The sequence below is a fragment of the Glarea lozoyensis genome (genome assembly GCF_000409485.1).
Source record: "Glarea lozoyensis ATCC 20868 chromosome Unknown GLAREA8, whole genome shotgun sequence".
Lineage (NCBI taxonomy): Eukaryota > Fungi > Ascomycota > Leotiomycetes > Helotiales > Helotiaceae > Glarea > Glarea lozoyensis.
Window position 1 is genome coordinate 1,059,099 of NW_007361003.1, and position 25,292 is coordinate 1,084,390.

At 45.6% G+C, this 25,292-nt stretch overlaps 11 protein-coding genes across 11 annotated transcripts; 4 read left to right on the forward strand and 7 right to left on the reverse strand.

Annotated features, from left to right (window-relative positions):
- Nucleotides 1-206: 206 nt before the first annotated feature.
- Nucleotides 207-1,822, reverse strand: GLAREA_11735 (Acid protease; the record flags this gene model as incomplete). Its single annotated transcript, XM_008089878.1, has 2 exons — nucleotides 207-1,438; nucleotides 1,489-1,822. The coding sequence occupies 2 exons, from the start codon at nucleotides 1,820-1,822 to the stop codon at nucleotides 207-209; spliced, it is 1,566 nt and encodes a 521-aa protein (XP_008088069.1).
- Nucleotides 1,823-2,485: 663 nt separating this feature from the next.
- GLAREA_11736 (alpha/beta-Hydrolase) lies at nucleotides 2,486-3,352 on the reverse strand (the record flags this gene model as incomplete). Its single annotated transcript, XM_008089879.1, has 3 exons — nucleotides 2,486-2,638; nucleotides 2,695-3,176; nucleotides 3,238-3,352. The coding sequence occupies 3 exons, from the start codon at nucleotides 3,350-3,352 to the stop codon at nucleotides 2,486-2,488; spliced, it is 750 nt and encodes a 249-aa protein (XP_008088070.1).
- A 472-nt stretch (nucleotides 3,353-3,824) lies between these two features.
- On the reverse strand, nucleotides 3,825-4,752 carry GLAREA_11737 (uncharacterized protein; the record flags this gene model as incomplete). The annotated part of the gene is made up of 3 exons (XM_008089880.1): nucleotides 3,825-4,206; nucleotides 4,259-4,483; nucleotides 4,532-4,752. 3 exons carry the CDS (start codon nucleotides 4,750-4,752, stop codon nucleotides 3,825-3,827), a joined length of 828 nt encoding a protein of 275 aa, XP_008088071.1.
- A 1,911-nt stretch (nucleotides 4,753-6,663) lies between these two features.
- On the forward strand, nucleotides 6,664-9,239 carry GLAREA_11738 (uncharacterized protein; the record flags this gene model as incomplete). Its single annotated transcript, XM_008089881.1, has 2 exons — nucleotides 6,664-6,700; nucleotides 6,757-9,239. 2 exons carry the CDS (start codon nucleotides 6,664-6,666, stop codon nucleotides 9,237-9,239), a joined length of 2,520 nt encoding a protein of 839 aa, XP_008088072.1.
- Nucleotides 9,240-9,903: 664 nt separating this feature from the next.
- Nucleotides 9,904-10,954, reverse strand: GLAREA_11739 (Acyl-CoA N-acyltransferases (Nat); the record flags this gene model as incomplete). The annotated part of the gene is made up of 3 exons (XM_008089882.1): nucleotides 9,904-10,424; nucleotides 10,481-10,564; nucleotides 10,624-10,954. 3 exons carry the CDS (start codon nucleotides 10,952-10,954, stop codon nucleotides 9,904-9,906), a joined length of 936 nt encoding a protein of 311 aa, XP_008088073.1.
- Nucleotides 10,955-11,963: 1,009 nt separating this feature from the next.
- GLAREA_11740 (uncharacterized protein) lies at nucleotides 11,964-12,915 on the forward strand (the record flags this gene model as incomplete). The annotated part of the gene is made up of 2 exons (XM_008089883.1): nucleotides 11,964-12,443; nucleotides 12,496-12,915. The coding sequence occupies 2 exons, from the start codon at nucleotides 11,964-11,966 to the stop codon at nucleotides 12,913-12,915; spliced, it is 900 nt and encodes a 299-aa protein (XP_008088074.1).
- Nucleotides 12,916-13,766: 851 nt separating this feature from the next.
- GLAREA_11741 (uncharacterized protein) lies at nucleotides 13,767-13,979 on the reverse strand (the record flags this gene model as incomplete). The annotated part of the gene is made up of 1 exon (XM_008089884.1): nucleotides 13,767-13,979. The coding sequence occupies one exon, from the start codon at nucleotides 13,977-13,979 to the stop codon at nucleotides 13,767-13,769; it is 213 nt and encodes a 70-aa protein (XP_008088075.1).
- A 1,547-nt stretch (nucleotides 13,980-15,526) lies between these two features.
- GLAREA_11742 (uncharacterized protein) lies at nucleotides 15,527-17,186 on the forward strand (the record flags this gene model as incomplete). The annotated part of the gene is made up of 5 exons (XM_008089885.1): nucleotides 15,527-15,724; nucleotides 15,776-15,880; nucleotides 15,928-16,295; nucleotides 16,349-16,861; nucleotides 17,006-17,186. 5 exons carry the CDS (start codon nucleotides 15,527-15,529, stop codon nucleotides 17,184-17,186), a joined length of 1,365 nt encoding a protein of 454 aa, XP_008088076.1.
- A 1,014-nt stretch (nucleotides 17,187-18,200) lies between these two features.
- Nucleotides 18,201-20,165, forward strand: GLAREA_11743 (choline transport protein; the record flags this gene model as incomplete). Its single annotated transcript, XM_008089886.1, has 7 exons — nucleotides 18,201-18,338; nucleotides 18,415-18,485; nucleotides 18,536-18,649; nucleotides 18,715-18,797; nucleotides 18,850-19,247; nucleotides 19,302-19,625; nucleotides 19,683-20,165. 7 exons carry the CDS (start codon nucleotides 18,201-18,203, stop codon nucleotides 20,163-20,165), a joined length of 1,611 nt encoding a protein of 536 aa, XP_008088077.1.
- A 615-nt stretch (nucleotides 20,166-20,780) lies between these two features.
- Nucleotides 20,781-21,837, reverse strand: GLAREA_11744 (uncharacterized protein; the record flags this gene model as incomplete). Its single annotated transcript, XM_008089887.1, has 2 exons — nucleotides 20,781-21,032; nucleotides 21,088-21,837. 2 exons carry the CDS (start codon nucleotides 21,835-21,837, stop codon nucleotides 20,781-20,783), a joined length of 1,002 nt encoding a protein of 333 aa, XP_008088078.1.
- A 2,260-nt stretch (nucleotides 21,838-24,097) lies between these two features.
- On the reverse strand, nucleotides 24,098-25,057 carry GLAREA_11745 (Thioredoxin-like protein; the record flags this gene model as incomplete). The annotated part of the gene is made up of 3 exons (XM_008089888.1): nucleotides 24,098-24,529; nucleotides 24,579-24,788; nucleotides 24,836-25,057. 3 exons carry the CDS (start codon nucleotides 25,055-25,057, stop codon nucleotides 24,098-24,100), a joined length of 864 nt encoding a protein of 287 aa, XP_008088079.1.
- Nucleotides 25,058-25,292: the final 235 nt, after the last annotated feature.

Sequence of the window (25,292 nt, forward strand, 5' to 3'; positions counted from 1 at the left end):
TTGGCTTACTCACAATGACATTAAAAGTGAAGATTTTGAGTGGAGGATTTTCAAAAATCATCCAACTTGAGTTCCTCTCTATTCTATGGAGTAGGCGAGCTAAATCGACGATCAAGCTATGTAATGGGTATATGCTCGCCGTACGAATATTGCCAAATGTGAACATGTGACAGGTCCGCTTCCTATACATCCTCAGCAAATTCTCATCATAATATAAACATTCCACCGCCCATCACCATCAGAGCTATGGATAACCCAAGTACACGAAATACCGTCGTGTCAAGCGGAGGTATGTTTACAGCTCCCGCCGCCGCACCACTCGAAGTTGCAGCCGGTCCAGTGGACGTCGAGCTCCTGCCAGAGCCAGTCGCTGTTGGATTTGCTCCAACCCCTGGTAAGCCACCAATTGATGTTTGAGTGATTTCCGCGCTGCTTGCGACTCCGCTCACTTCTGGTATGCTTGTAGCATTCGCTAAGAACTCAATCACACTACTGGTTGTTGAATTGAAGTTCGTCTGGCCGATGGCAATCTGGTTACTCTCCAAATCATAAACGACATAAGCAGATCTCAAAAAGGTATCGCCAAGAAGAGAATCGTCACCCTCATCACTCGTGTAAATGCCAAAACCACACGTACTCTGAAATCCAGTGTAAGGGAGATCATCTTCCGTGACGTTAAGAAGCGTTCGAAGATTGAATACTACCTCATCAATTGGTACACGGAGGATCATACCATTTGGGCCCCCAAAGCCGTAATCAAGTGTCAGCTTGGGCGAGTTTGCGAGTATCGCACAATCAATCAATGCAAGACCGGTCTGATCCGTGTCATCTATAACATTGAGAGCATCATAAATCGATCGTACCAAATTGCGGTCCAGATAACTAAACGTCGTACCCGAGTCCAGCAGAACGGATTCCTTGAATCCTGTTGTTGTGAAATTCACAACGTTGCCTGCTTGTCCGGTAATCCCTACAGATGTCATGACAACAGATAATTCCGCAAAGACAGTTGTGCCATTGCGGTATCTGGAAGGCACAACAGGGAGCTGCAACAGATTCCCGTGATACTTGGTGGTATCCATTCCACCAAAGATGATAGACCCAGTCGAGGCGGAAAGATCGTTCAAATACAAACTGTAAGCTTTTCGTTTGATGACCCCCGAGCTTAACATCTTGTCTATAACGTTGGGGTACCTGAATGGCGGTAGCTCATTCCCGCGTGAATTTGATGCAACATTGACACTGTAACCGATTCCCATCAGGCCAGACCCAATAGATGATCTAGAAGCCAATCCGATCTGAAGTGCTGGTATTGTTGCCCCACTGATTGCAAATGTATCCGTTATGTAATCGCCGCTCGCGCCCGTTCTATCGAGGTAGGTAATATTGAAAGCATCTTCTACAGCTACTTTAAACGTAGAGGACTTAGAAGGTTGAACTAGGAAGATTGTTAGTATTTCCACGACGATCGTCCTGCCATTCACTTACAAGTAGTTCCACAGCCACCAAAACGTCTCTGTTGAAGACGTGGAGTGACACACAAGTCCGCCCTGGAGTCTAAAATCCATGTATCACTGCTTCCCGTATCTAAGAACAGCGTTTGTCTTTGCGCAGGCGTTCCAACATCCACTTCCACATAATATGACCCTCTGGAAACGTTGTTGTAAAGAACCGAAGTGATTGTCGCACGACCTTCAATTTGTCGAGCATCGATGTCCTCATAGTAATGAGGACCCCGTACAATGTCCAGAGTGAGCACTGCGAGTGTGGTACCAACGAGTACCATCATCCAAAACAGACAACATGCTGCAGGCGCCTGCATCTTTGTGACTGCTCGCGAATAGAAGCTGAGGTATTTCCTGGGAGACTCGAAGGCAGCGCCTAGCTCAAAACCGGTATGGTTGTCAAGTCGGTAGAGACGGGTGCACAAACGAGAGGAGAAGTCTCCAATGATCTAGCAAATGTAGATTCACTAATAGCCATTATACGCGACTGGCAGAAATGCTTGAAGTCAACAATCAAGCAAACTTCGCCTCGTTCGAATCTCGAACAAAGTCTCTTGGTAGTCGCCTGGAGTCATTTTACGTCGGCACGGTGCATGATGTTGCCTCTCCCCCACAGAGGCTGCAATCCCAGTCAGAGCAGCTGAGGGGCTGAAGCTTGGAAACTCATGATAGGCTGCAGAGCTTGAGAACTTCAGCCCGAGGTTGATCATTGAACAGCAATGCCCATAAGCGGGCCAGAATTTGTCCATCTTGGTAGACTTGGCAGGCGGGCCGAGATGAGATGGCCAGAAGGATTTCATGGTGTTGTTGAGAAAACGCCTCACAAGTCAGTATCTGAAACCATCAGGGGTGGAAATCAAGCACGTGGGCATCAGGTGACCGTAAGCAAATATATTTCCGAGTGGACGATATCTTCTGAGATGTTTGCCTCGTGTTATCTGCATGCTGGTTTTGGGTTCGAGAAGAGCAGAGTTTATTTCTTACGCTGGTACGACTTTTTCTAGGAAACTGCACAAGTCTCTAAGTTCGGCTCCACATGATGTATGGCCCATTCCTTCGTATGTAGGTGTATCAAGATTCTCTTCACCAAGTATCTCTTCCAATCTTTTTTTCGAAGCTCTGAAGATTCTCATCTATGCAAGTCAGCTGTTTAAATTTTTGCTCTGAGTGCGAAACTATTTATACTTACAGGTACAAGCATATCTCTTGCTCCGTGGGCTAAGAAAAGCTTCATTTTGCCGTCTCCCTCAGTGGACTTCATCGCGTTTTCAATGACCTTTCCGTCAGGAAGATATCCAGATAATCCCACGATCCCACCAATTTTCCCAGCATATCTGCTTCCAAGGCCTGTAATAAGAGCAACAGCGCATCCTTGACTAAAACCGCCGATGACAATGCGTTCCACGTCGATGCCATTCTCGATTTCTTGATCAACCAATGTGCAAATATACTCTGCGGATTCGAGGATTTCAAGTTGAGTAGCCTCATTGTGATCTTCCCGGTGTTCTGAGTCTGAAGCATTTCCCGAAGAAGACCTCCCTACAGGTATCGGAGAGAAAGCAGTCGGTGTGTACCACGCGTTCGTGCTAGCCTCTTGATTAAAACATGCATTTGGGAAAATCCAATTCAGATAGGGTAACTTTTGGGCCGATTGGAATTGTTGCGCGATATCTAAAATTTTCTTAGAGTTCATTCTTGAATCTACGAGCACGTGGGATTGAAAACGACTCACTGACCCATCCACCAGCATCGTCACCCAGCCCATGTAGAAAAATGAATGTCGCGGACTTTTCTGGATTATCATCAAGCGCTTTCACGCGTATTGGCACCTCTCGGGTTTGTACCATTTTCCAGATGTTCCGCGAATCGCCGTATATCCTGGCTCGATGATAATGGTCAGAGAGAAGGAGGACAAACCATCTATACAATCCCTATCATTCTTGTGTAAAAGGAAAAGTTGGGTACGGGGAGACTGTTCATTAGGTCGACAGAAGCTGCGGGGAGAGGAGAGGCTAAAAACCCCGCACCCGCTCCGTCGATAGCTGCCGGACATAAGTGTTAGCGCGTCAAGTCAAACGTTTAAAAGGCCATTTGTTGATTGCCATCACTTTGGAAGTGACTGAAATTGACTTTAGTCTTATGGAGTCAAAAGTTACCAGCTTGGATAGATCATTATATTCACAGCTCCGAATGGGCTTTAGATTTTAGGCTTGTATGATGAGCGAGACAGATGTGACTTTGTACGCTAATGGGGTATATATTCTTCCTATCTGAGTACTTTTAAAACATGTAATTTTCAACTGAACCGCGCTCGCTCCCTTATCTCAAGTGCTGCCTCGCACTATCCATCTCAAAAGCCTCCAGGTCATGATGCCCAACCACTACTTGTGGAACACCAGAATTGTAGTGAGTCGGCGTATCGAGGTTGGGACTCGAAGGATTTGACATACTGCGTCGCTGCTCACGGAATGTTTCGAATCGTGTGTCGCGTGTATGATTATAACTGGCACGTCTTTCTCGAGCAGGTGGCGGCTGCTCAACTGGCACAAATGAGCCCTCCGACGTGAGGTTCTTGTATTGTGGAGGATAGGAGGTTTCTTGTGCGAGTAGTGGCTTGTCCACAGACGCGTATGACCTCTTTGCTTTGCGGTTGCGGACGAAGACGAATATACCATAGATGAACGGAATCCAGAAAGCAATACTACAGAGAAGTTAGAAACTTGAAATCAAAATGAAGGTCGAATGGCACAAACAGTACAACAACATCCGCCGCGATTGTAGCAGCCCCGTGCAACTTAGGATCGTTCCTCGATACGCTAATCATGCTTGCAACAAAAGCTACAGTCCACGCGCCCGTTTTGAAGGCATTCATGATGACGAAGACGATAGGCTTTAGTTTATGAATAGCAAGGAGGATGATCTCCGATATGGTGAGTATAAGGCAAACACATGAGACTGCTATCCAGACCGGGACAATACTGAGAGAAGGTTAACTTTTGAAACATGCCAGATATGGAAGTACAAACATTTTGGAAGCATCCCGAATGTCTTTAAGAGTGACGCCGTTTGATTCGTCTCCTAGTTCGTTCAAAGCTTGCTGCAGATCACTATCTCTTCCAAACGCGAGCACACCAAGATAGAGAGCAGATGCCCCAATTACGCCCAACAGAGTACATATTTGAATCACCCAGAATGGTATGAGGACCGCTTTCCGCCACGGTGCATGGCGATGTATCGATGTTGACATTTTGAGTAAGAATGTTAAGCAGACGTAGAAAGTACGTTATAAGTAGGTGCTTTGCAGTCAACTGGATGTTGTCGTCGAATTAGCGATGCTCAGAAATAGCATTCTGCAGAAGAGGGAGAGCATTATATATACTGTGCCAGAACAAATTGCGGCAAACCCTCGAGAACCCTGAAATGGCGACTTATTCGGTCCATAATGCACAGCCTGACGACGTTGGTGGTACACATTGACCAAATGTAAATCACCAACAGTTTGGAGCTTAAAATGAACTACTCATAAGTTGTGCACGTTCCTGACTCGCTGAATTCCATGTATACAACATCAAGCTTTGCTCACAGATTCCAATCTAGCCATACAAAGTGACGAGATGCGATGTTGTTGACGTGAAAGCAACTCGCTAAGCAAAACAACACAGCCTCTAACAACGCCTTGTGGACGGCCGAGAGGCGCGAAAACCAGGGTCTTATGCCCTGTAAAACAGGCCAGAAATTATGTCGCCGCGCGAAGGAACATTTGGGTACTGGGGCGACTGGCGTGTAGCTTTCTAAGTGGGTGATGTCTTTGAAGAATAGCGGTGCGGCTGGAGTCCGCTGGACTGCATGTTGGTGATGTTTCATATCTGAGTTCCGAACGACCGGAGGCAGAATGTCAGACTGTCATGTCAGAAAGCTCATATCACACGTGACAATACATGTATTGCCACGGATTGATTTATGCTGCGCGAGAGCATGATTTTCTCTTTTGTCGTCAATTTTTCTGGCTATATACTTCTTCAAGTGCCTTGGTTCGGCCGGATTGGTCGAAGAACTCAGCAGATGATGAATACATCCAGGATGGTTAGACATAGTAGCAACCACTAAGGAGTTGGCATCTTTAATTCGGACCCCTTGGTTCCAGCTATACTTGGAAGACTAACACCGAACTCTGAAGTTTAGTGCGCAAGAAACCCGAGATGACTTCCTATAATTCTAGACTCAGTCAATAATCATTTCGTGAATGCGGCACAGGTGGGTATTTCTCATGAAATCAGCCTCGTGACCCACGAGCTGTAAATACCGAGCCATCTTGGAAGCTTCTTTTGAAGCTTGCCACGCTTTGAAGCCAATCGATCGTGTGATCATGGGATGTTTTATATGTAAATCTTCAGAGCAGTGTCTCGGTAAATGGCTTAGACTTACCCTTGCCGCCTCCATAACCAAACAAGTATAGTTCAAAGCTTGATGAACCTCGCATTTGCATCGGAACAAATGCCTTTCCCCCAAACTATATTCAACTTTCAACAGTGCTTTAGACTTGGAGGGACAAACTGGAGTTGTCATCTTGTTCATCTTGAAACCAGAAGCACACATCTCTGTGCCCATAATTCGTCGGGATTGACAATTTTTAGGTATTTCGGACGCCGAGCCGTGTATACGTGATCTCCAAAATGGCTTTCATGAGTGCGCGGAAAGTGTTTGATGGCATGTATGTAGTCAACTAAAAGCCTGTCGAAGTCGAAATAACCTGATGCCATCAGGGGCAGACTAGTTCACTCGCTTAGGTCATGCAGCGGAATCACGTGCGAAAGAAGGACCCTCTCAAGCTCTTCCGCCCAATATTCTACTTCATGTATCCTCCGTGGTAGACATTGAAACTCGACAAGTATCTGAACACCATCAAAAATGGCTGGCAGTCACCAAAGGTTCCAGAGATCTGAGCATCTTTGGGGTGTATCGTCACATTTGGTGGACCGCTTGTTTGATGTTCTTCGAGAAAAAATGGGAGGCTGAAAAATCATCCCAGCCTCTGCGCACCCCCCGCCATCTTTGAAATAAACAGCCACTCACCAGACTGTTTATCAGTCCTACATTGCCCTAACAATGCAGTCTGCAATACTCTGCATATCGAAAAGGCGGTGGAGCTCCATACACGATGAATCTTGGAGATATTGACGTGCAAAGAGTGCATCGTGAGCCGCTCCCAATGCGTTGTCCATCGGGTTGTTTTTTGCTAACCTCATACCAGATGAACGTCCTCAGTTACAAAGAGTTTCAACATCCGAACTCCCACCTTTACCAGCTCTTGCCCACATCGATCACTGCTCTTCCCTTACATCGAGTATCTCAGAAGCCCTGACCGTAATTCCATGGCATGGACGACAACAAACATCGCAACAAAACTCCCCGCAAGGCTCACCTCAAAGTTTCTCAACCGTGAGACCAGATACTCGACGAGACTCAGTTGGCCTCAACGAAGCCGCACATGCCTCAAACACTCCACTCGTTGTGCGATTTGACGAGGAACAGATTCGCAACGACGAACTCGCTGCAGCAGAACGAGAGAGGGAGGAAACAATGGACCGAACGAGACCTGAATCCGGCCCGCCTACACCTGTGGATGATACACCATATATACGATTCGCCATCGACCAATTGACGATAAAGGAGGACATTGCCTTCGCCAGGCGGCCGCTGTCAGAAGCAAGTTCAGATTACCCTGTTAATCGCGTTGTACCTGACCTCGGTCTGGGATACCTCTCAACACAGCGACAACGAGAAGAGCTTGCTTTGACGAGGAAGCATCGCTCAACGCCAACTCCTGAAGGACGACTATTCAATTATAATGCGACACGGCCATTATCAGAACATTCAAGTCCTTCCCCCATACCTAGAAGACAGAACTTGTCCGTCAGCCCCGAAATCTTCATACCTGTTGATGCGCCGTCCCACACTCCAAGATATCCGACGCTTACCTATGTTCCAATTACGTTACGGCCATTGTCCATACTCGCTCTGTCATTCTTCTGTGTGCTCATGATAGCAGCGATCATTTTCTGCGCTATTTTCTCAAGTTACCACCAAGGTCTTTTCGAGTGGACCGGCGGCATTCATGGAGGACGATACTTCACATTCGGTTACCTACCGCAAATACTCGCCGCAATCTTAATGCTTTACGTACAAGCAATGATGGCCGCCAGTACTCGTGTGCTACCCTACACCATGTTGGCAATGAATGATGCATATATGAGAGCAGATGCCTTGTTTCTAGGGATCTTCCCTCGAACTATGCTCTGGCCGCACTGGAGTGGTCCGCTCAGTATTCGAATCGCGAACCTCTTTCAATGGATGATTGTATTCACAATACCGCTGCAGAGTTGTTTGTTTTCAGTCATTCCATTGCTAGAGCAGGATGGCACCCAGGCGACAAATCGAATCGGCGATGATGAAATACGAATATGGAGATGGACTGCCGTTCAGGGCGTCGCATGGACCTTAGTAGCATTGTACATCTTCGTGCTTGTTGGCACAGTTATCAGGGGTTTGTTCTTCTTCCGAAGGGTAACTGGGTTGATGTGGGACCCTCGCTCTCTTGCGGACATCATATCCCTACTACCACGCAGCAACTGCTTGGATGATTACGCTGGAACCGATGCCATGGGAAGCAAGCAAGAATTACGAGCTCGACTAGAATTGAGGAGTGATAGGCTGGGATACTGGATGACTCAACATCGCAGCCAAGGACTCTTTTATTGCATTGGTGAGGAGGGCAGCTCTACTCGACGCTACACATTGGAATCGGGGAAGATATCAGAGAAAAAAGTTGGTGGCCCAGCTGGATCCTCCATTGACCTTGAGAAGAGCGCCAACGGCTTGGACGCAGCCACCAGATTTCGTTCCATCACATGGTATCTCCGTGACACATATGTTGTCTTGTGGGCTATAGCAGCGTTTTTGATAACGCTCGCAATCATCATTGTGTCATTTCTGCCGTCGACCTCTATTTCCAAGGGATTCCAACCTCTACAACCAGCTGCTACAGATCGCCACGGGTGGTCGTCTGCCAATTTTGTCTACAGCTTCGTTCCCTCCCTGTTGGGTATGCTTCTCTACCTATTCATGCAATCTATCGACATGAGTATCCGCAAGCTCCAACCTTACGCCGACCTTGGAAATACCAACGGAGCTACAGCTGGTACCTCGCTCCTCGTCGATTATACTGCCGCCCTCCCTCTCGAGTGCACGATAAGCGCGCTGAGTGGTGGTCACTTCCGTGTGGCGCTACTGTCGCTTTTCTCGTTCTTGGCTCTTCTTCTTCCTGTTCTTGCGGGAGGCTTGTTCTTCGCCTTAACATCTCCATCTACTAATGAGGCTCGAATGTATCCAAACATGCCGGCTTTTTATATATGCATAGTGCTATTAGCATTTTACGTCATGGCGCTTTTGTCTCTTCTCCCACGAAGAACTTTGATGCATCTTCCGCATGATGTGGACTGCTTGGCGGAAATCTTCAGCTTCCTTTATGCTAGCAGAATGCTCGAAGATGCTTCTTTCCGCGCACCAAGATCGAAAGCAGATCTTGTTACACGCTTGATGATTACCCAAGATAATGGCGGACATGCGCTTTACGGGTTTGGACTTTACAGGGGTAGAAATGGCAAGGAATGCTTAGGAATCGACAAGCTTGGGCGACCTGGCCCAGCCGGAGTTTCGATATTTCATGAACGATAATACTGTACGACTTTTGGATTTACGATTGATGCGATTTAGCGATAATGATTTACGGCGCTATGGATAAACAGGACAAAGCTACAAAGCTACTAATGGGTATGACGGTTCGAAATAGAATGTAACATATATGTATAATGGCAACATATACCCTCTAGCTTCCCCTCTTGGAACGCTTCTTTCTTCTCACAAGATGCTCTTTCGAGTTTTCTTACCCTGCCAAACACTCTGGCCCTTACCTCCTTTCCCTTGTGGATTGGTTCAATCTGTGGTATAGGCCTATTTTTGGAGCAGGGAGATTAATCGTCCTATTACTCATCGCGATATTCCTGACATGAATATGGTGATCCATATATATTGGCCTACAATTTCTCATTCATGATCATTCTTTTTTTGATTCAACACCTTTCGTTTTTGTTCATCACTTTTGTAACAACAAAGTAAGCCGGGCATGGCCTTCAACGTGTAAGTCGTCAAGTATAATTGCGTCGTTGTTCTTGTGCATGATAGTTGAAATTATGGGTTTTCTGGACGACCAGATACATATCATCTAGTAGTCTATTGATTCAACATTGGCCCGAATTTGCAGTTGTGATGTTTTCACAATTCCTGAACGACAGATATCTAAACATACACAATACCGTATAGCATACTTCTCGGTTTGATTCTAGAGTGCCAGCGTATTGACTTGATTACTGGACGGATCTTGTGTGATGGGTGCTTCATTCCGAAGCAGTATATTTCCGTTCGAGATCGAGCAGTTGTTGAAATGGCAGTTCGTAAATGAACAATCCACGAATTGAACTTGAAAGTATGAACCATTTGAGATGGTATTTGTTGGTTCTGCTGTGCCAGCACCATTAGTCTGCTTGATACCGTTCGAATGCTTGGGGTCATTGATAGGACCGCTCTTGCCTCCTAGCGGACGGGTCATAACGAAGTATGGTACTGGCATCAATCGCTCGCGGACTTGCTCGAAGTCGATGCCCTGGTTTGGAACCGGGGCGTCTAGTACTAAAGACTCTATCACTTTGAAGCCGTGCTTCTCATAGAATTTTTCACCATCTTCGGTCGATTCCACGAAGACTGGCAGAGCCATTTTGTCGGCGACTTTGAGACCCCATTCCATCATCATGGTTCCAACGCCCATATGTCGATGAGTGGGTCGGGTAACGCAATAGGAGATGACTGTCACAACATTATCAGTAAAGGATTTACGCCACTGAGGCCATTATGGTGGTTACCGGCATGGGGTATTCCCATAATGTGCGGTCGATCTTTCAAGAACGCTTTGAGGACATAATCTGATAATTTTCTGATTGGCGTACCTAGGACAAACATCAACTAAACAAATTTCCTCATCAACAGCGAAGCGCGGAGAATTTACCTTCGTCCCACCAGTCCGCAATCAGCTCTGGTGCCCCATGACTATACGGGTTTTCTTCATAGAAATTCCACTCCATGGCTCCAACGCATTCTCCCGTCTCTTCATCAGTAACATACACCCATCTACTACTTTTGTCATCTCTATGCCATTGGGCTGTTCTCTTCACTAAACCATCTACACTTGGCCCCTTCAATACCTCCCAGAACCCATTGAATGGAGTTGCATATCCTGCGTTTTCACAATCTACTATAGCTTCAAACTCATCGTCCGACTTTTGCTCATGGAGGCGAAATGAAGGCATCTTCGCTCGTGGGGAGGGAAGGAGAGGCATGTTGGTGAGATCCAGAACCTTTGCGTATCAGTTCGAAATACAAAATGACACAGCGATGTCGAAATAGATGAATTGATTAATTTGATGGCGTTTCTACGTTAAATCTCATAGGGAGATGTTTCAGCACCTGAGCAAGGGTATACAACTCACTGCGTATTGTCAACCCACGACTTGCACAACCGAGCCGATGCGAACGATGGCCGGCTCTTTGCAGTAACCGACACAACATCCTGACATCTCGGTTGACCGGGAAATCACGTATTTTGTATCATCAGGTTGTTTTCTATCATTGCATCCAATGCTAGTTTATCGTGCCAATGCTTTGTTGGATATACTGCACGTAAATGAAAGTTGTTTGTGCAATTATCAACGGAGAAGCTGATTAGAGGGATACACACATGCATGGGTTTTGTTTGGGAAGATGCATGCAACAGCATGCTGTGTGTTTAGCCCCAGTTTTGAGCTGCAATGTAACAAGCCTCGGATATATGCAGGTTACAGTACTTTTACTGTGGCAGCGTACAGGGGCTTTGTTATGTGGGGTGTTCGTTTGGATAATGGGATTGCTTCGCTGGGAGAGTAAAAGGTGATCGAAGAGTGCAAGGTTGCTTCTGTGCAGAGATTGATTAGGTATTCGAAAATTTGACTTGCGGACGTCGGAAGGCTGTCTGCATGTGGTTGTGAGACCATGATGAGTGCTGGAAGATCCCTTTATCGCTAATTGCTGAAACCATGGTATTTAACTTTCGGGAACTGATTGAAGCGGGTGTCAATTAGATGAGTGAAATTATAAGCATACGAGAAAGCAAGAGTCTCCTCATATTGATGTTCTGTATTACGCTCATCAAGGTACGTGTGACCTCGAAACTTTGCTCCTATGATACGATAAGGCGATCCCGATTCGAGACAGATTGATTGCCTACCACAGGATCTGAAGCCGCTAGAACGATGGTTTGCAAGAGATGAAATCCAAAGTTGATGATTTTCCACGTTGAGTAGACAGACCATCATGGAGAATTGTAACGAGAAGTTACTTGGCTGCGAAGTTGTAGAAAGCAACGATAACTTTTCATCAAAACCAAAAGCAAGACGTTCAAGAAACTCAACAGTAACAGGAGCCTTGATTTTAAGTCTTACCTTCAACGTCATTTTCATCCTCAGAATCTATTCGTACTCTCATGACGAGTCTGTCGCAAAATCGAAATACGGTACTGCAAACCCTCAATACACCATCGCACTCGCTGACACAATCTCAGCTGGCCTTATAAACAACGTAGACGTTCCATACGTTTGGGACACTGATCGGAGTAACCCGAACGATACAGAACGCAACAAATTATGGTACGAAGACGAAGAATCTAATGAAGGTATCATGGCCATGGATAACGAGGAAGCAGAAATGCTTGGACTGCAACGTAGTCAACCATGGCCATGGGATAAGAAAAAGAGTATACATATCACAAATGGACATCATAATCTGCACTGTTTGGTTAGTCAACACCATCTTTTGGATTTCATTTACATGACTAATTAGTGGTCAGAGAAACATCTACATTTCCATAAACGAGTATTCTACGGGAGTACCTCAGTCTCTCGAGCGTTCCCACGTTCTACACTGTCTCGGTGCCCTCTACGACGACATCAAGTGCAACGCGGACGACACACCTCGCTTCACAAACAGAGGCGTTAAACCTGGCGAGGGTCAAATACGGAAATGTCGAGACTGGAGTCAGCTTCGAAAATGGGTCAAGGAGAGAGATGGATGTTTCAAGTACATCAAGCATGATGTTCAAAATATCAGTACTATTGAAAGGATGAAGTATTGCAGTAATGACAGCAAGTATTTGCCACTTATTAGGGAGTTCTTTGGTCTGAAGGACACTTGGTTTCCGTGGCCGTATGTTGAGCAGGAGGGATATCTGATCAAAGGAGAAGAATTTAGAGGAAGGGATTTTGAGTAGTAGCAGTGAACTTAGTTACCGAGTAGCACTTAATTCTATAGATGTGATGGGGAAAGAAATTAGAGCACTTGACGGTTTTCTTGTGATGTAAAGAAGGGTCAGACTTATTCTCCGATGCAAATATATAGTTCATCTTGTACTCTTCACACCTCAGGTACTGTGCCATTTCTGTGCATTTGTGGGAATTTCTTGCATTGTGAAGGATCGGATCTTATGCATGCAAACCGCAGGCTGGGATTCGGGACAACATCCGAATAGGGGCGACAACATTATCAAAAATGACGATTGACTCACCTAAAAATTGCTGCTGTCAGTTATTCTCAGTACCTTTGTGGGTTGGTTGAGGTTTTCGGTAAACAGGAAGTGAAATCTGTAGTGTAAACAGCTGAGAGCGTTATCTGATAGTTAGAGCTCAGTTACAGGTGTTATGACTAAGTTCATGTAATAACAATACTGCTCTTAGGTGTTTAATGAGACTTTAATCATTGAAAGGTTCGAAATACTGCTCAGCTTTGGTCACGTTTTCATAGGTCACGTTTTGACCGTTTGCCAAGGATCAAACCATTGGAAAATCGAGACTTTTGGGAACGAACAACTTCTTTGACATATGCTATAATATGCTCACCACAACTTCATTTCCAGACGGCTTTCAGATGGCTCTGGAGGAAAACATGTCTGGTCGTAATGACTTGAGTAACAATCCGAAAACAGATCCCAGCTGATGATCGCCACTCCTTTCCATGGCAAAAAGAACCACTTCGCCTGCCATCGCCCGCATGGAAGTTCAGATATTGCGTCCAGCACGACCGCTCCTGGGTTGCATATTGATGGCCCCCGTCCAAAACTGCGCTTCAAAGCAAGTCAGACGGAATATCAACGTCAATGACCTCCTCCCGTTTGAGTAGGTCAACTGGGACTGTAACGTCTGCAACAACGTCACGTCGAAGTAAGTCGTCAGGCACGGAGACGTCAGCAACCATGTCGGGGAGAGCTTCTCGAGAGTTGACTGGCGCTGCGACTGCTAGCCCAAGGCAGACGGCTAAGATAATTGATAATGGCTGCATTTTGAGCTAACAAATTAGGGACGAAATGACAGTTAGATATCAATACTCACCGAGTAGCTTCAATGCGTTCAACGTTACTGTTATGGACTCTTCTTTTGTTTCGTGTTTAGGCTTAGGAAAAGTGGTTGCAGACCTGCGTTTCCAAAGCTCTGCGATTTATCTATCTGTCAAATGTTAGGTCTGGATCCGACAGACTGTTACCTGATATTAATCTATATCTCCAACGGATACAACTATGTGCCGGCCCATTGCCGTTGAACCGTCAGCCCGGTGCTGCAGTGCATTGATGAGTCTTCTGATGCCGTGTCCCCTTTTCAGCATTCTTAAGATCAACCTGTACGACTGGCGCTTTGCATATGGTGGTATGTTCATCGTTTCATTCCTCAAATTCTAATCATCAAGGTGCAACACCCAGAGAGCTAAATCACTTCTAGAAGACTCGACCATGGTAGCTTTTGCATGTGCAACAGTGTCACACTTCCTGGCTGTTTTTTTGCTTCCGAAGCCGAGATACTCGACGGTCAAAGAATCCTTATCAGGTCAACTGCTTCTGGCGTTCGTAAGTTCTACTTGGATTTTGCGCAACGGGCCCGTATTTTGGGACAAACTTTACATGCTCGTTTCCTAGAGAAGGTATTCTTCGACAACTGCCGGTTCTGCCAGACTCGTAAGCCGGGTCTAGTATGCCCGCACCTCGATTTAGGGCAGCAAATACAACATCTTGATCTAAAGCTGCCAGATGGTTTTTCGGGTCCATATGGCAACGACAATTACAACAAATATCTGTGGGGCGAGACGACTCCCACATTGTAGGTACCTTTCCGGCTACCCTCCAATGATTGGCAATCAACAGCCGGAACCAATCCCGCTTCTGTATCGGAGATGTAAACGAAGATCATTGTTGCAGATTCTCGTTAGAGAATTATGTCCTGGTGTCACTCAGTGTCTTTTCTGGTTGCAGTCATTCATTAACCGAAGAGTTTGGTTGTGAGTCCAAGTCATCGGGATCGGTTTAACAGCCACTGACGAAGAACATTCTGACGAGGCGAAACTGGCAGAGTATGAAGGGTTTACCTGGGTAGACCCTGGAGCATTTTCGTGTAAGCCATGTCCTACTTCAGCCTGAAAGTTGCGAGTCTCATATATTTCTGCCATTCCATTGGACAATATGGAAGCAGACACTCACCGAGTGAGCGCGAATATCTACACTCACTTATCTTCAACAGTGTTTCTTTTCGGAGCTCCTCCCTTCACCCACCGCCTTATCCTCCATCCTTGCCAGCGCCTCTTGGGGGTGCCAACACTCAATCAAAACGTCTATGCTCTAAGACCTTCAAAGTATTAGCTATTTATGAAAGAGCAGTACTCGGGACCGGATGATGGAAGCTCATTCGGTAAACATTTTTGTTCCTGAAGCTAGCATTTATCAAAATACGCTTCCAACCTATCTTCGAGGTCTTATTCCCTTCTTAATTTAACTCGTGTTTTTCTCATGAGCTTCCATCATACTTTCTTCAACAAGAGAATATCTTGTGGAGGATTTGAAGATGTCCGACGCCACCACTTCAACTGTAACTCTTCCACCACAGCCCCTGGACGGGCCCAACAATCATGGACCTCTTATAAATGTTCTTACTTGGTTTCTTGTCATAGTCAGCTTTCTCACGGTGTCAACACGGATTGCAACGAAATGGCTGGTCTCAAAGAAAGTCAACATTGATGATGCCATGATTTCGGCATCTCTTGTAAGGAACTTTTTAATCGTGGTGCTTATCCAAAGTTAATTTGTGCTGCAGTTGTTAAGCATCGGTCAAGTGGTGGCAATTGGCATTTCGGTGCTCAATGGGGTTGGGAAGCACATCCATGAGCTATCTGCCCAGCAGATCGTGCTCTTTCAAAAGGTGGATTTCCCTTGAATAACGAAATTTCAACCACTAAGTTATTGCAGGCCGTTTATACCGCAAACATACTCTGGTTATTGAGCCAGACGTTTTCAAAGCTCTCTGTAGTCATATTTATTCGAGTCATTTCGCCAGCAACTTATAACGCAAAAGCGACACTAGGCCTTATTGGTATCATTACTCTTTGGGCCTCCTCGTCGCTTATAGTACTGGTTTTTCAATGTCAGTTGCCGAATGTATGGGATACGATTCGGAATCAGTGTATTGATCGAGATATGTTTTGGGCATACAGCAACTCAGTCAACATAATCATCGATCTTTTACTTATAGGGCTTCCCTGGACAGTTGTCTGGAATCTTCAGCTACCTATGCGGCGTAAGGTCGTTGTCGTTGGTTGCTTCGCCACCAGAGCTTTGTGAGTTTCTTCTCATTAACTTTCATAACTTGTACCTGCTAACATTTTGCCAGTACAATAGGTGCGATTATTTTCCAAATGATCATGCTCAGCATAACCAAAAACACAAAAGATGTTTCATACGATCAATGGCTTATCCAAATTGCTATGGCTTTAGCACAAACACTGGCAATAGTAACAGCCTGTGTGCCTTACTTGAAGCCGTTCATGGATGGGTTGGAGAGCGGCATGATTAGAAGCGACGATCTGCTTCGGCGAACTGAACCCCCAGGGAAATCTGGCGGATCATACGGGAAAGATCGAAAGTCTCCAATGAATTCAGCAATCAGCAAAAGGCTGTCGAAGATATCGGCGCCAATACGACCCGTGAGACCGTCTCCACACGAGATGGGTCCTATCAAGAATGCAACCATCAACACAATATCAGTCGGGGTAAATCCATACGACGAACGAGACTGGGACGTGGGTAGTGATTCCAGTCAAACCAAGATAATCAAGCAGACTAGGTCTTGGGGTGTCGTGAGTTCAGATGCGACGGAGGTGGGGATTTCCGACCATGAAAGCCGGTAAGCGTATCAAAGCCGCATCATTGGCATGCACAGGGAATTACTTTAAAACGCTGCACATTAAACAAAAACATAACATTGTACATTTATTGCGATTATGTTGTGCGACATGGCGAGCTTTTGCATAAAAGTCTAAAAAAGTAGGTTTCCAGAAGAGGAAACGATAGAGAGGAACAGAGGTCACCTAATGCTGGGGTCGTTCTCGACATATACGACTAGTGTTCCAAGCGAACTGGATCACAGCATCATCTACGACATCAAGGTCCTTGATTGGTTCAACCCACAAATCATATCTCGTCCCAAGCTATCGCCTGCATTGGATTAGGCTTGACGGTACTTGACCGGGTGAGCGATGTTTGCGATTAATATATATTAATATATCGAAAGACACCATGTTCAAGACATTCTCGATAGAGTTTGATGCCATGCTTGCTTGCCCTTATCGTTTTCAGCAATGATTGCGAGTTCTTCGCTTCATCCACTTTAGATGTCGGAAATTACCATCGAGCATCCAACACAAATCGTTAACGAATCATGTATGTTAAGAACAGGTGCTTGTCCCACGAGGGTATCTTTAGGTATCTTTCGGTTGGATAATATCTGAAAATTCGAAACGCCTTTCAGGGTTTACTTCGTACACACGGAATGACTTGGCATACTCATCAATTCCAGGTACAAATGATAACCCAAATTAATAAAACGCAACGGGCCGTAAGGCGCCGTTATCGGTACCACCAATGGTTTCGCATGAACATGATTTACTTGGACGATGTTGATTGCCCGGCTAGAAGCTAGCACAAAAACAGCCGGCATATATTACCTACCGAAGTACCTCACTAAAAGTTCCTTCTACCGGCAACTGAGCCGTTCTTCCAAGCACCTTGCCACATACCAACATTGGTACGTTTTCAATCCCTTGACACCCGGCAAACAAAATTCAGGGGTTGCAAGTCAAATATGTATGTTCGGCTAGCCGAGCAACACCTTTGTCGCTCGTCAAGCTGATATTTCTTCATTCGTATGGCGTGCGCGAAGTTATGCGGTTGGAATAACCGGTCTTGATATGCAATTTTCAGAGCATAGTCTTTGGGGATGCTATATGTGTTTCGAAGAACATCCGGTCCACTTTTTCCGTCTACCTGCTGGACTCTAGTGTCAATACCACGTTGCTGACAGGCCTCGTGGGCTTTTACCATGACCTCGTGGCTATCTCCCGATCACTTTCATTTTGTCCGAGATACCAGTACTATCGTCGGACTCTGTGTTATTTTCTAGAGTTGGGAGACTAGAAAATATCGTGGGATTGACTCTTGAGTCGTCAAGAATTGCACTCTATACAATGGCTTATGAGCTTAGCAAATACAAGCCAGAGCCATCCTCACTTGAGGTTGGCTCTGACACGACAGAGCAGAATATGACTATTGCGGATCGCGACAATGAGACACTTTCTAGACTAGGAAAGAAACCAGTACTCAAGGTAAGCCATGTCTGTTCAAATTGTCAACCCCTTTGAAGCTCTGGTAAGATAAATTTACAATACTGATTCTCAACAGAGGAACTTCGGTTTCATGAGTATGTTGGGATTCTCCTGTACGGTGATGATTACATGGGAAGGTATGCTTCTGTAAGTGACAACAGTCCAAATTATAACATGAGGACTGATTGGAATAACAGACTTTTGGCAATTGGTTTTACCAACGGCGGGTACGCTGGTTCTGTATATGGCTTTCTAGTCGTATGGGTCGGCACGCTCGCAGTCTTTACTACGATGGGGGAGCTTGCGTCAATGTGCGTATACACTAGAACCGAAAACTATTTGACACCTCAGAACTTCGTTCGCTAATTCATCATAGGGCACCAACTTCTGGAGGCCAATATCACTGGGTGTCAATGCTGGCACCACGGTCGGCGCAAAAATTCATGAGTTACCTAATTGGTGAGAACTTACTCGTTGTTCTTAAATTTTGATCCGTTACTAAATTTTCTAGGCTGGATCACTGTCATTGGTTGGCAAGCGGCTGTAGCATCAGGAGGTTTCCTTTGTGCTTCTCTGATCCAAGGCCTCATTGCGCTGAATTTCGCAGAGTACTCTCCCCAGCCATGGCAAGCAGTTCTGCTTTTCTACGCCACTCTCTTCTTCGGAGTGTTTATCAACACAGTTGTCAGCAGAGCACTACCAAAGATCGAAGGAATCATCTTGATCTTTCACGTACTGGGATTCTTCGCAATCTTAATCCCGATGGTTTACATGGCGCCTCATGGCAGTGCCAAGGACGTCTTTACCGTCTTCATGAACGGTGGCGGTTTCAAGACTCAGGGATTGTCGTTCATGGTCGGTCTTGTGGGACCGATATTCTGCTTGCTCGGAGCAGATTCGGCAGTGCACGTTAGTCAAACCATGTTGTGTTACCATTCAATAAAATACTGACCGTATATGCAGATGTCGGAAGAAATTCAAAACGCCTCAATTATCGTACCACGAGCAATGATTTTTAGCATCGGACTGAACGGGCTGATGGGAATCGGCATGCTTGTTGCAGCACTTTTCTGTCTGGGCGATGTGGAAACAGTACTCGCATCACCTTTTCCTTTCATGGCAATCTTTCAGCAAGCCGTCGGATCTGCTGCGGGTGCCACGGCAATGTCTGCTGTTGTGACGGTCTTGATGATTTGCGCTCTTATCTCGTTTGTCGCGACTGGTTCGAGAATGACCTGGTCGTTTGCGAGAGATCGTGGTCTTCCGGGTTGGTACTACCTGAGCAAGGTATGTCTTTAAAATCCGTTAATGTCTACGTGTTCCTAGCTAAAGTGTTTCATACAGGTTGATCAACGAACTTCTATTCCATTAATCTCGATCGCTCTTACTACACTGATCGCATGTCTCCTTGCACTAGTAATTTTGGGATCCTCAGTCGCCTTCAACGATGTCGTCTCGTTGACCATCAACGGTCTATACACCTCCTATCTCATCGGTAACAGCCTACTTCTCTACCGAAGAATGACTGGCGGAATCAAGCCATACAGCAGCATCTCCGAAGGTCTCACCAACGTCGCGAACTCGAATTCGCTTACTTGGGGACCATTCAAGATACGAGAGCCATTTGGAACAATCGTCAACGCCTTTGGCTGTGTATTCATGGTCGTCATTCTATTCTTCAGCTTTTGGCCTATCATGATGGATCCGTCGTTAAAGATTATGAATTTTAGTAGCGTAATGATGGTTGGTACTATTGTTTTTGCTTGTATTTATTATGCAATTTGGGGAAGGAAGACATATACTGGTCCGGTGATTGAAATCAGTTAGAAACTTGAGTTGATATTCATGAGACGATTGATGTTTTTGCGGTTGCTACCGAATATCATGTATGTAAAATTAAGAACCATTAAAAAGAAAATATTATGTGTTCAGACACGGACTGAATGCTGCAGGCACCATTACTTGTAAATAAGGTATTTCTACTATGCAAATTGCAGACTCCATAAAAAAAAATTCCTTGCAAGTAGAAAGTATTTAGACCGGAAGTCCACATCTACGAGTAAATTATTGAAGGACAGCATGTTCACCACGTTCTTACCGTCATCCAACCAAACTTTTCACAAAGCCTACAGCGTGACCGTATCCAGTACTCACTGGCAAAATATCATTTCCTTGCACGTGGTTTCTACAGTCAAGAAGCATTTGATGAAAATTCGGGGTGTTAAAAATCATTACCGTTCTATCTTTACTTGCTCATTTATCTTACGACTTCTACAACTTTTCCAAGGTGCTACTAGTCACCTCAAATATGTGTCCTCCTTTAAGAAATTGAAATTGATTCCTCACGACTAAACTAACATTAAAACATATATCCTCAACCATACCCACCAAAACGCCACTCGCAATGCAAATCCCATCCAAAAACCCTCCCCCTTTCTCCCATCAACACCCCCTCCTCAATGTCACCTCATTACAAACATTCTCCTGCCCACTAACAGAAGGCTCACAAAGCTCATCACAAACAACCCCAGGCGCAACATGAACCCTAAACGTCCCTTCGGCACTCTCGAAGCGCGCTTGTCGTGGATCATCGACACTGAGACCGCTGGCGCGGTAGCCAGCGCGGCAGGCACAATAGGTGTATGAGCCTGCGTTGCTGCAGGGAGCTGTGATGTCGCATTGGTATGGGAAACCCTGTGTTTGGTTAGAAGGGAGGAGGAATGAGAAGGGAGAGAGGGTGAGGGCTTACAGGGTGAGGGTTACATGCTGCTGGGCAGTTGGAGGGGTTTGGTTGAGTGGTAGGTGTTGTTGTTTCGCTAGGAGAGTTGCAGTCGGCGCAAGGTATTTCGGTTGGAGCAGATGGAGATGGTGTGGTGTCTTCCCAGGTATGTGTAGTCGTTGACTCCAGGGAAGTAGAAGTTGAACCTTCCCATTCATGAGCTGTCGTCGAAACTGAAGAAGTGAACGTGGTCTGCTCCCAAGTATGTGCATCAGTTGAAGCTGCAGGAGTAGCGGTTGATTGTTCCCAACTGTGAGCACCTGAGGAAGAATCTTGGGTAACAGTTGTCGATTCCCAAGCGTGCGTGGCAGTTTCGGTTGCAACGTCGGTAGAAGAAATTGATGATTCCCAAGCATGATCGGTTGTTGAAGCTTCTGGGGTAGCAGTTGATGATTCCCATGTATGATCAGTGGTAGAAACTGGAATCTTTGTGGCAGAACCTTCCCATGAGTGATCCGCAGTTGATAGAGCTTCAACCGAAGAAACAGATGAAAGAGTGTCACCTCTCTTGACTTTCCTTGCAGTAGCAATCGTTGAGGCATCCACTGTTTCAGTGACAGAAACCTTTCTTACTGCTGTATGTGTAGCAGTAATGGTCTTCGTTACTTGAAATTGGCATGCATCGGACTGAGATGGGATTTCCATATCAGCTGGATCGTTGTGGTGGAGGGCCGAAATCGTTGCTAAAATGGCAGCTAGGGTGAGGAATTGAAGGTGCATAGCTGTGATCCTGAATAGAACTCGAGGTAGATTTGCAACAATACAGTAAGAAGTTCAGAAAGAGATTGGAGAGAAGAGAAGGGATTGATAGGATGGTGATAATAATACTCAACTTTGACACTGAATACAGCCCACCTTTATAAGAATCTCAGCATTGCGACAGGCCAACTTTCCAACACCGTGGAATTAACAAAAGTTGGCGATACTTGGCCTTCACCATCGTGTGCTGGTCTCTGAAATCCTAAAATCAGCCTCAATTGCTTGTACTTGCTCGCAGACAAGAGACCGCTCAGTTGGTTCGTTGGTAGGTCGGCTATGCTTATAACAATTAAGCGAGAAGTGGTTGAAGGCGTAGTAGAGACATATGAGGTTCTGAAACAGAGTGATGTTAGTGAGTCTGCCTGTTGGGTGAGTATTTTGGTCATTTTGTTATAATTGTAAGATAGGAAGTAATCTGTTAGTTGGAAAGTCTTAAGGTTAAAATCAAGAAGATTTGCCACAAGTGAAACCGTAGGTGAAAACGGAACTGAAAACTTCGCACCAAACACCAAACTCTCAAACTCTTAACTCCAACAACAGTATATTCTACTATCCATTTTAATGATCAGTCAAAGTATTATCATACCAAACATCCTTTCCTATACCAAAAAACATTGAATCGAACTCCCAGCGCCAAACTTTGTATTGTTGGTGGTTACAGGATTTCAGGCCCGCGGCTATGGTGGAAGCACAACTTGCCGAACACAAACACAAGCGGTAATGCGATCTCGAGGCGCAATAAAGTGGCACTGCAGCGCTTACTTGATGTTGCATCTGTTGGAAAATAAGACTATCTTGCAGTTTTGTCATTTCTTAGACAAATGAATCAAAATTCCAACTTCCTTGTCTTGTATTCAAAAATTCAAAAGAAGCGGGCCTCGTCTCGCTTCACAAACACAGACCCTTAATACTTCTGGGTCATTCGCACCCCTCCATCCTACAGTGTTTGATAAATGCAAACAAGTAATTTCCAATCCATCAAATCAGTCACGGGGAATTGGTCTAGTGGTATGATATTCCCTTAGCACCAGCCTTCAGGCAGTGATATGGGAGGGGTCGCGAGTTCAATTCTTGCATTCTCCAGTGTGATTTTCTTTTTGCAATTTCTTTCTTGTGAGAATGGTTAGTGGGGAATAAAGTCCGTGGTATACGGCGGTATACTTTTTTAGTTAGTCGATTGAATTATCTTGTGCTTGGTTTTAAGGGGGTGTTTTTGGGTTGATGGGGTTTGGAATTGGAGGTCAACGAAAAATAATGGTAGGGATAGAGGTGATTTTGCCAAGAGGATCGAATGAAAAGGAAGATTAACTGCCACTCGTTTCATTCATGGCGAGAACGCGTTTTCGAGAGATGTGCGTGAATGACAGAACGCTGTGCGTATCACAGCAAAGCGTGTCTTTGACCAAGAAAACTAGATCTCACCGTAAACCCACCAGCCCCAAGCAGACGATTACTCCCATCCACTTCTCTTCCTAAACCCCTCTCTCCACCCAAGTCTCTCCCGCACTTGAATTTCAGAATTCCGAACATCTAGACTCGCTATTTAGAACAGAGACCGTGATTTCAGAAAAAAAAGTGAATTTGCATGTTCTCTTGCTACTTTGACTTACTTTTTAGTTCTCGGCTAAGAAATAGATGATTTCTGGCACTAGTGAGTGTGGAGTATGAATTTAGGAGGTGTTTAGGGGAGTGGTGGGAGTCTAGTAAGAGGAGCTCCGTTATATTGTGCTGAAACCGTTTTTCAAACTATAAGGGACTCTTGGAGTTGTGCATTAACCGAGGTAGGCAGGCGTTTGGAACACTGTGATTTCATTTGAAAACATATCTCCATTAGTTAGAAGGCGGAGCAGCTAGTAGAGGAACATGTCAATTTATGTTGCAGTTATTACCAATTGTACTTGCACTTAGCAAGTACAACTCTCCTCTCCTTGACGTTTCGGGTCTAGTATTAAACTTTGGAAGCAAAAGAATGGCCATGGCAACAATTGAAGATCTGTTGGGGCAAGCCAACCTAGGAGGAGTGACAGTTGATGAATTAATTTTACACCTAGGACATGAAAACCAGATCCTGTCTCTAGAACTATTCACATGTCTCAATTGTACAATACTCTGAGTAGGGATATCCATCTACCAACCCATCACTTCCAATTCCTTAACCACAGACTTCGAATTTCTACAATACAAAACAGAATACACGAACCTACACTGTCCCATCATCCCCTCATTTCTTCCAATCATTAACATGCCCCAGTATAATAGTAGCCGCCTGCTGCGGACTATGCTGTCTCCCAATCGCCTCCACAAAATCACCCTCTGGATCCATCAAATAAAAATAAATACTATGATCCACCAAATAATCCTCTCCCTTCTTCACCCCACTCGGCGTACTAAAATAGACCCGGTATTTCTTGCATATATCTTTGATCTGCTCCCATGTGCCTGTGAGACCGATGAGGGCTGGGTGGAACTCGGAGAGGTAGGCGTCGAGGACCGCGGGGGTGTCGCGCGCGGGATCGCAGGTGATGAAAATGGGGAGGAGGGACGGCGTGGATGCGGTTCGGGTGGGTGAGGTGGACACGAGATCGATCATTTGGGCCATTTTGTCGAGTTCTTCGGGGCAGATATCTGGGCAGTGGGAGAATCCGAAGTACACCTATAACCCATCAGTTCCACACCCAACCGTATGCGAGGGGTTGACAAACCAAAGAATATTTGCCCCTCATATCTTGATCCGTAAACGGCTTGCCCGTCTGATCCGTCAGAGTGAACGGCCCCCCGACTTTCGGTCTCCCAACACCCTTTGTAGCTTCGGCTATCCGTTTACGTTCCATGCGTGCCTTTTCGGAGCGGAAGTAGTAGATTAGACCTGCGCCTGAGGTGAGGAAGAGGAGTCCTGCTTTCCATGAGAAGGGCTGAGGGTTGTTAGTGGATGAATGTATACAGTATTGAGGGCACATACGCCGGATCTATATCGTGAACGTTGCTCCTGTACTGTCTTGTATGGTCGAATGGTTGTGGTGCTGAATGGCCGTCCAGAAATCGACTGACATGATTGCTGAGCTTGGGTGCGAAGCGTGGTTAAACGGCAGCATTGCGTATCAATTGACCGAGAGTTTTCATTTCGTAGAGATTGGGAGAACGTGGTCAGTAACCGCCGACTTGGTATGATTGATTTCGACATGGTCGCGTTGAGTATTTCAAAGCTCATGATGCTCTACAATGGATTTCTGGAGGTCCACGGCTCATAGTTTCGCCGCTCCCGCATCGATCCACCACTAAGTGATGTTGATCACATGACTTACTGGATGAGTTTTGTTGCACATCGCACGCGTGAGAAAACTCGCTTAAGCCTGTGTTTTCACAACATTCCTCCTCACTCAAGGCCTACCTAGGTGCCTACATTCCCCGCACCAGCC